The 9,731-nt window shown below is 46.1% G+C and overlaps 1 protein-coding gene across 2 annotated transcripts in view; it reads left to right on the forward strand.

Moving 5' to 3' along the window:
- Window positions 1–9,076, forward strand: part of Iars (isoleucine-tRNA synthetase) — a 52,138-nt gene extending 43,062 nt beyond the window's left edge. Inside the window, exons 27-34 of one of the 2 annotated variants that reach the window (NM_172015.3) lie at window positions 30–142; window positions 968–1,063; window positions 1,936–2,112; window positions 3,468–3,573; window positions 4,824–4,949; window positions 6,227–6,370; window positions 7,149–7,301; window positions 8,468–9,076. In NM_172015.3, coding sequence (NP_742012.2) covers window positions 30–142; window positions 968–1,063; window positions 1,936–2,112; window positions 3,468–3,573; window positions 4,824–4,949; window positions 6,227–6,370; window positions 7,149–7,301; window positions 8,468–8,550 — 998 coding nt within the window. In that variant the 3' untranslated portion in view covers window positions 8,551–9,076. The remainder of the gene's footprint in view (window positions 1–29; window positions 143–967; window positions 1,064–1,935; window positions 2,113–3,467; window positions 3,574–4,823; window positions 4,950–6,226; window positions 6,371–7,148; window positions 7,302–8,467) is intronic. The other variant, XM_006516826.2, reaches the window with a different exon arrangement.
- Window positions 9,077–9,731: the final 655 nt, after the last annotated feature.

A 9,731-nucleotide genomic window follows, 5' to 3' on the forward strand; every position in this document is an offset into this window, starting at 1 on the left:
GGCACGCTGACAGTCTGCCTTTCCCACAGGGAGCATTGTTGTGGAAGGCCACGAACTGCATGAGGAAGACATTCGCCTCATGTACACCTTTGACCAGGCCACGGGAGGGACCGCGCAGTTTGAAGCACACTCTGATGCTCAGGTATTTTTGTGTTCCTTCAAAGTTGATTGGTTGATTGATTGATTGATTGATTGATTGATTGATTGATGTTTTTGAGACCAGGTCATGTAGTTCCTCTGGCCTTGGACTCACTGTGTAGCTGAGAATGTCCTGGAACTCCTCCCTCCACCTCTGGGGAGTACAGGGATTGCAGGCTTGTGACGTCATCTCCAGCCTCCTAGAATATTTTTCACCAGCAGAGGAGAACGTGGGGGGCACATATTTTAACCTGCCTCGCATCGGTCCATTCCCTGTTGAGCTGCTCTCTTGATCTGCTGTGTGGATCCTGACCCTTTGAATTTGTTTATCAGATGCTTAAGTGAGCATTTCGTGATTTGTTCTAGAGGATTATTGTCCTAGTTACTGGGTTGCACCAAAATTAACCCTAGAAAACATATGGAAGGTCGTGAGCCTCCATGGGGGTCCTGGAAACTCAGCCCGAGTCTTGCAAGATCACTGTGTGCTGAGCCATCTCTGCAGTCGGAACTACTTTTTAAAAAGACCTTGTCTTTTTTAAACATGTATGTCTTAGTCTCACATGCGTGGGTATGAGGGTGCAGGTGCCACAGCGTGCGTGTGTGCGTGCGTGCGTGCGTGCGTGCGTGCGTGCGTGCGTGCGTGCGTGTGTGTGTGTGTGTGTGTGTGTGTGTGTAGGTCAGAGGACAAATGGCAGGACTCTGTCAATTCCAGGGATCAATCTGTAGGCCGCCTGTCTCTGTCCCACCTGCCAGTCCTAGCTGCAGTTCACCGAGGGAGTTAGAAGGACCCGATATTATTCCATTGCCATGCGCTCTGTTCTTTCTGCAGGCTCTAGTTCTCTTAGATGTCACACCTGACCAGTCAATGGTGGATGAGGGCATGGCTCGGGAAGTCATCAATCGCATCCAGAAGCTTCGAAAGAAGGTCAGTCGGTTTCTTCAGGGCCGTGCTGTGGCTTTGGGTTTGTACTGGATTTATTTAGAACGTTGGGGAAGAGAGACGAGGCAGGCAGTATAAACCATAGTTATCAGTTGGTGGTAATGATTCATTAATCCGTGGTCCCTCTGATTATACTCCGCAGGGAAGGCAGGCCCCTCCCTCCTTCTCTACCCACTCCTGGCCTGGTATCGCTCACTTTCTCTGACCAAGGGCTTTAGCCCATCCATCCTTCTTCCATTCCCTTGGGCTTCCACAAGGCTGCTACAGAATTATCTTCCAGAAAGATCACTCTCTGCTGCTACAGAGGGTAACCAGAGATGATAGAGTGTGTCCAAGTAAGACAGAAGTCAGTTTGGAGGGTTCTTAGCTGAGGAGAGAGATCGCTGGATCTGTATAGACTGAGGTGATATTCCTTGTTAGGACAGATGAACAAGGTGCATGCAGCCTTGACCTGCAGGAAAAGGCATCACTGAGTCTCCAAGGTCTGAGAGTCAGAAAGCTTACTCCTAGGGACCTGTGAACTGGAGAGCAGCATGGGTGCTCAGGGCACGTGGTTCTCGTCTGAGGAGGGCACTGCTGCAGGCGGCAGGCACTTTTGTCCTGGTTCAGGGCTCTGCAGTTAGCTTTGCTAAGCTTTTATCTCAGCACTCACAGGGTGCCGACTGCACTAGGAAAAGACATTCTGCCTGCTACCCCATAGGGAGAAGTGGGTAAAAGAACACAGAAGAGTGGATGCCAGACTCACACGTATCCTTAGGGGAATGACAGCTCAGCACACACTTGCTCTCATTCAGCAGGACCTTTAGTTTGGTAAACAAGTGCGCTTCTCTTCTAAGTTTTTCTGTATGCTATTTTAGTGCAATCTGGTTCCAACGGATGAAATAACAGTTTACTATAATGCAAAATCTGAAGGAAGATACTTGAATAATGTCATTGAAAGCCACACTGACTTCATATTTGCCACAATCAAAGCTCCCTTGAAGCCATATCCAGTTCCAACATCAGATAATATCCTTATTCAAGAGCAAACACAGGTGAGTTCTGAGTTGTGTGGAAATATTGAAGTTTGCTTTACATTCATAGAGTTAATAACTCTTTTTCCTTTTTCTTTTTTTTTTTTTTTTTGGTTTTATCAAGACAGGGTTTCTCTGTAGCCCTGGCTGTCCTGAAACTCACTTTGTAGACCAGGCTGGCCTTGAACTCAGAAATCTGCCTGCCTCTGCCTCCCAAGTGCTGGGATTAAAGGTGTGCACCACCATGCCCGGCTCACATAGTTAACTCTTAGTTAATTTCAGCCACTGTCTTATTTTTGTCTGTTGCCATGATATAATATTCTGACAAAAATAATTTCCAGTTCAAGTAGAGGTCTGTTACCGAGGGAAAGGGCAGGAGTTTGGGGCAGCTGGTTGCATTATATCCACAGCCAGGACAGGAGAGCGCTGGCCGAGTGGACTCAGGTAGCTTTCCACTCTGTGTAGCACAGAAACCAGGAGTGCTGCTGCTGTCTCTAGGGTGAGGCCTCCCACAATGAACCCTTCAAGATAGTCTCTCAATGTGCCTAGAGGTGACCCCAGATCCTGTCAGCATGAAGCCTGCATGCAGCAGAGATGAGTGTGGATGGAAACACTCTTCTGCAAGGCTCTCGGAGGAGCAGGGGGCGGGGGGGCAGAGGAAGGAAGGCAGGAGAAGCTTCCTCATGGCAGTTCTCCCACGGAAGGCAGCCAGGGTGGGGAAATGGCTGTGCTGACCCATTTTGTCTAAATGAGAAGAGAAGATGCTTTGGATTCTGATAATTTTCATTAAAAAATAAGTAACAGTTGACATAATTATTTAGCTTGTTGATAGTGTGTTACATAGTTGGTAGAATTTTCTGTTATGGACAGTACTTTTTAAAAATACAAAAAACTATTTAGCCTTTTGAGATTAATATAATTTCTTCATTTCTCCCTCCTTTTCCTCCTTCTAAACCCTCCTATATACACATCCATCCCCGCTCTCTTTCAAATTCATGGCCTCTTTACACATAGTACTTTTAAATGTTGCTATGAAAATTTGGCATCAAGATATAAAAGATACTAGCCCATAATTCAAAAATACATCCTTTATTCTATCATTTTTCTCTTTATTCCTAATAGCAGGATAGATAAGGAAGGGCTAAAAGTGCCCGTTGTCTGCTCAGGTGACAAAGTCATATTATTGTTTCATTCTCTGTCTTACATATTGCTTACTTTGCATGTATCGTGTAACTAGAGTGCAGTATATGAGAGAGCTGGCGAGGAGGTTGAGTTTGTACCTGCAGCGCTTGCCTGAGCAGTCGGTGTCTGTGTGTGTGCCTTGCTGTGGGGCCCAGTACAACCACACCGTTGCTGATCACGCTCTCTCCACTCAGTTAAAGGGGTCCGAGCTGGAAATCACGCTCACCAAAGGATCGTGTGTGCCTGGCCCTGCTTGTGCTTATGTGAACCTTAACATTTGTGCAAATGGCACCGAGCAAGGTAAGTGCAGGTGAACTGTGCTGTGCGTGGCTTAGTTTAGTTACTTGTGTGCTCTGTGGCTGAGAGTTGGGATTACAAGTGTCTTCCACTACTGTCTCCCTTTTCTAGTTAATTCTGTAAGCATCTTTAAAGCAGTCTTAAGAGAATTGGTAAAATTAGATAACTTCCCTCTTGTCACCCGAGTGAGTCCTTTACATAATGGATAATGGACTTGCTGCATTTGCGTGTTGGACTCAACATTGCTTTTCCATGTTTGTCCTGCTGAAACCACCTAACACCCTGAGTAGGCTGTGCAAACATCTCAGTAGAGGGGAGAGTAGTCCGTGAGGAACCCTGAGGCTACATGATAGCAGTGGGCGGTTCCTCTGATCTGGACTTACTTCACTTAACCGGTTGAGAAATGCCTCAACACAGTCCTCCTCCTTCTACATCTACATCGGGACAGGAGCAACTTAGCAAGGTAGAGTCACTAGACAGTAATTGTTCTCTTCCACCCAAACCCAGCAGGAAAGAAAACCTAGCAACTATTACTCCACCAATACCCACAACAAGGCCAAAACAGTGAAGCTAGGCTCAGGGCGTCCAATCCCCACGGTTGCCATAGAGGAGCACAGACCGTGTTTCACTAGGCCTTGAGGGTTCAAGCCCTTCTGTCCACTAATGTCGAGGAGAGTGTAACAAAGCAGGTGACCCACTAATGACTGCATGGCAGTAATGAGGTCAGATACCACATGAGTGTCAACTTAGAACCCATTTTGAGCAATAAAATGATGTTGTGTTTCTGATCAGAGAGGCATTGGTGGAAGCCCAGCAGAGAGTAAGAACTCCTTCCGTAGTATCCCTGGCCAGAAGTCCTGATCTTGATGTCATGTAGGCTGATAGAGAACTCTGTCCTAGCCATTCCCTTCTGGGGATAACTAAATAGTGCCACCCTTTCCCTGTCAGTGTGACATCAGAGTCAGCTAAAATAGGTAATGGTGACACCTAACATATCTGTTCCGGGTAAGTGATTCAAAGTGCAAAATAAGGGTTGTAAATATAAAAGTTTGTGCCTTGCAAAGGATGAGGGCAGATGGCTTGGTAGTTTTACTCCTTGGCCCACTGGGGTTTGCCAAGGCCCCTGTAAGCGGGAAAGTGGTATTTGGTTGTGTGAGGGTTGGAAACCCCTTTACGGCACTTAACTTCCAGACTTAACATTTTCTCTAAAGTTTTACTTCACTAAGTAAGCTCTTATTTCCGTGGCCTTCCAGGTGGAGTGTTGCTCCTGGAGAATCCGAAAGGTGATAATCAGCTGAACCTGGTGAAACTGAAGACTGTTGTTACCAGCGTATTTGGTGTTAAAAATGCAAAGCTGTCAGTCTTCCACGGTGAAACAGGTATGTGGGGAGCTAGAGGACATCTTGTCATTTGCTCGAGGTGGCTTCGAGGTCTTCATTTGGTGTCCACTGTTTGGCAGAGCCGTGGTCTTTTCCTGACTCTGAGGCAACTGGCTCTTTAGCAGTGCCTGCCTGCTGTGTCTCTCCTGTGCCCTTCTCTGTGGTATGGCTGAAACCTGGGACTTACAGGAAGCCCTCATCCTCCCAGTCCCTGTTAGCCATGAGGCAGATCAGGACTCAGCCCTCCCTGCTGCGCTGTGAGGTTATCGGACAGTTCCTGAGCCTTACTGAGTCCAGACCTGGGATCCGCTTTTAAAGAATTACAACCTGGGTCTGGGAGGTGGCTCAGGCCGTAAAGCTCTTATGTGATGAATAGCGTTTGGATTCCCAGCATCCACCTATAAAGCTGCATTAGCGGCACAGCACATATGAGATCCCAGGCTCTCCCGTGAGGCGGTAGGAAGCAATTGAGAGAGACACCTAATGTCAGCCTCTGAGTGCCACAGGCGCACACACACACAGCTCACACCTTCACACAAGCTCAGACACTAACATGAATTAAAACATGTTTGCTGACTTTTTTTAAATCATTTTTTAAATAGTTTTGCATGGTAAATTTTGAGATTATCATAAGAGAGGATGACAATTTTTAGAGGAGCCATAGTATATACTGAAAGAGGAAAAACAATTTCCATTGAATCTTAAGTTACAGGTGTTGGGGTTTAACCAGTGGTACAGCACTTACCCAGCATGCACAAGGCCATGGGATCGGTCCCCAGCACCCCTCCCCAAACACAAAAGCTAAATGATGAATATTTTATTGTTTATTTTTGCATCCCGCAAATTACCTGGTGGTCTGGATTTTCCCCCCAAGACAGGGTTTCTCTATGTAGGCCTATCTGTTTTGGAATGCTCGCTCGCGCGTTCTCGCTCGCTCTCTCTCTCACTCTCTCTCTCTCTCACACACACACACACACACACACACCAGGCAAACCTGGAACGCCTGCCTCGGCCTTTAATGGATTTAATCTGTTTTCTCTGCAGAACTGGAGGTAGAGGTGTGCTTAGCATGCAGAAAGCCCTGGGTTCAATCTCATCTACCAAAAAAGCCAGTTTCCTACTCTTTATCTTTGGTCTCATTAAAGCCTGGCTTGGTAGGAGAAGCAATGTTTGGTAAATTGAATGGAAAGCACCACTGAGGATGGTTAATAGTGGCGTTGGAAGTGAATGCCAGGAAAATAGGCAAAAGCAGGTGACTTCAGAATTGCTTCTTTCAGAAATACAGAACCAAACTGACTTGCTGAGCCTCAGTGGGAGGACGCTGTGTGTGACTGCAGGGGCATCCCCGTCTCCCATCAGCAGCCCCAGCACCCTGCTGTGTCAGTACCTCAACCTGCAGCTCCTGAACGCAGAGCCACAAGGTGAGCGCATCCTCTGCACTCTTCTCTTGGAGCGCTGGGCATCAGGCTCCTCCCAGGCTCAACTCCCTGACTTAGCCTCCAAATCTTCAAGTCAGCTTCAACATACAGACACCAGCCAGGCATGCTGTCGAAAGCTCACCTGCAATCCCAGCACTCGGGACGGAGGCCAGCCTGGGCTGTGAAGTGAGACCTCACCTCTCCACGTTAAAGAACAAACCATTGATTCCCGTGCTGCCTCAGGGCATACACTTGTTTTGTTTTCGTTGTTTTGGTTTTTTTGGTATGTTTATAGAAAGACCACCATCATTTTGGCAATCAGAAACAGAAATACCCTCGAAGGTGGAAATTACATCTACGTGAAGTGACATGCGTGAACTATTGATTAGGCAGTGTGAACTTAGGTTCTTTTCTTAGAATCTGTCCTGAAAAGTTGGACACCTCCAGGCTCGACCCACAGGCACCATTGCTGCCTTTCTTTCCCCACATTTCAGGGACCTCCTTGTGCACATTTCTGCTGGAATCCTTGTCTCTTCACCTGAGTGTGCACTGAAGATCGATTCCCCAGCAGCTGGCTGCCATGTGTCAGTTTCTCTCCGTCCCCCTCTTCCTCACCTCTATGAACTGTTTTAAGATTACCTCTGTACATCCTGTGCCTCCAGCTTAAGCTCCTGCACCCACTTCACAACCTTCCTCATTGCCGTTTGGTGCTGTCTACAGTCGCTGCTGGTGTTGGAACATGAGTCCTTGGGAATAACCCACTTTCTTCCTTTTTCCCTAGAGTGTTTAACAGGAACTGTGGGCACCCTCCTGCTTGAAAACCCACTCGGACAGAACGGCCTCACCCACCAAGGGCTTGTGCATGAAGCAGCCAAGGTGTTCGGACTGAGGAGCAGGAGGCTAAGGCTGTTCCTGAATGAGACTCAAACACAAGGTGAGGCGGCCGTGACGGTCTCTGAAAGGTGTCAGTGGTGCCAGTAGGTGGGGAAAAAGTTTTGAGTATTTGTCTTGTTTTGTTCATTTTTGCAGTTTCTTCAGAAGTTAACCATAATGTAGTTAAAAATAACAGTAACCTAACAGAGAAGTGTCGCTGAGCGTAGAGCGCCTGCCTAGCAAATTAAAGTGGGGATAAGATTTCATTTCTTTAGAAATAACCTGAACATTTACACTTCTAGGTAAAGTACTATATTTAATGATTTTAAATTTAAAAGCAGTCTCTTCAAGAGTCAACTCTGATTAGAAACGTTTAGCTGATAGTCCAGCTGATCCCATCTCTTTTCAGTCTAAGCATGCTGCATGCATTTCCCACAGAACACCCAAAGATCGTGAACAAGAGTTGACATGTTTCTCAATGCCTCTCTATTTCAGGCTGATCCCTCTTTCTTACTTTTGCTTCTTTCAGGGTTTCCCCTTGTCTCTGGTGCTCTGCAGTCTGACTATGCTATGCCTAGGTTTATTATATGTATGATGCGGGCATGGGGGGCGGTGTCTGTGTGCTGCCATCACCACTTCTAATGCCAACATAACCTCAGGCATTTCCTCAATCCACCCTCATATTCACAGACTCACTAACAGGCACCATACTCACAAACTGGTTATTATACCAACCAGAGCTAACCAGAGGACGAGCTGTGAAGGCAAAATGGGAGGTCACTAGGAATTCAAGCCATCCTTTCCTCGTGGAGGAATGGCCGCTGTTGCCTCCTCCCATCCCCGAGAGTGTAGTCACCAGGTATTACCTCCCAGGGAAGTTTGGTGCAACTTGGGACCCAGAACTTTGTTGAGGATTAATACGTAGGCTCAATTAATTCAATGCCTGCATGGTTGGTCTGTGTCTCAAAGGTTACCAACCAGTCCACACACTTCGCAGCTCCCTGCCCTCAGTCACCTCACTAACATAAGATAATATGTAATCAAAGCCGTACTGTAAGCAACAAAGACAAACCTATCAGGACGTGCCAAGAGTTGAGAGATTCCCCACTAAAAGCTAGGACAGAAGTCAAAGTGGCCTTAGAATGGGCCTCAAGATAGGCAGTTAACATTTTTTTATATGTTTACTCATATAGAATATTGACTTTTTGAAATTTTTCTCTCTTCTAGAAATTACAGAAGATATCCCAATGAAGACTTTGAATATGAAGACTGTATATGTTTCTGTCTTGCCAACAACTGCAGATGGCTAACAGCTATCAGTATGCCTTCAGTCAGTCTTCCTTGAATCTACCCATCTCCTTATACACACACTCACACACTCACACTCTCTATGTCTCTCTCTCTCTCTCTCTCTCTCTGTCTCTCTCTCACACACACATACACACACACACATGGGTTCAGTGAAGTTATCTCCTTGGGCACTTGTCAAATATGCTGCTTTTAACCGGCGATTCTAATGGGATTGACTGACTGGAGACCTCACATCATGTTCACATTTAACCTTAAACACCTATGCAGTCATGTTGGGGGAGTGTCCCAATGTTACCTCAACACCACGAAGCTTATTTCTATACTGGAGTTCTTCAGTATAGAAAGTGGAAGTGGTTTAAATGGCATAGTACATATACATATATATATGGCCTTGTAAAACAGATTTGAGACCTTGTGAAGAAATGGATATGTTATATATTTCTGCTACCTGGATTTTCCTGGGTAATTTGATGGAATATTTTACGTTTGATTAAATCAAAACAGTAAACACTCTCTTAGATACTGTGTTGGAAGTAGTTATTCTCCCATAGTTTAATGAAACTTGAAATCTGTAATCTTTGAAAGACTAAATTTAACCACGTCTACATATTAAGACATCGAATGAACATCGAATATTACCTCTTCCCAAAATTCTGGGTCCTCAAAGAAGCAGCTGCCAAGACAAAATGAGATGGTTGTACACTTTGTTATGGCAGTAGACATAAGTAATGGGTGTCAGCAGGAGCAGGTGTTACAGACTCCACACTCCCACAGTCGGACAGGGAGAAAGGGATCTGGGAAAGCCTGGGGTGCAGAGGAGCGTGGATCACAGCAGAGACAACCATTGCTAGAAAAGGAAGGAAGGAAGGAAGCGGGAACACTGGGCGTCTAGTGCTCAAAGGCTCCACTGTACAGAGCTGGGTCTTCATGCCAGCTCGCTCAGGACTTAGGGCTCATTTATAGCATGGACGTTTTTGTTTAACCTTATTTTAAGGGTGCTCTGGTGGAGTTCTTATAAGTACATGCGTTGCATGTCTAAGAAGTATCTGAAGTCTCCGCCCAGGGGTGTGTTTTGGTATTATAATGAGCCTCTGGACTAGGACAGCGGAGGGATTTAGTTTGCTTCTTGGGGTTTCCAGCCATCTTCTTTGGCAGTAGGTTTCTGATCGTTTTGTAACAT

The sequence above is a fragment of the Mus musculus genome, chromosome 13, assembly GCF_000001635.26.
Source record: "Mus musculus strain C57BL/6J chromosome 13, GRCm38.p6 C57BL/6J".
In the NCBI taxonomy this organism is placed as follows: domain Eukaryota; kingdom Metazoa; phylum Chordata; class Mammalia; order Rodentia; family Muridae; genus Mus; species Mus musculus.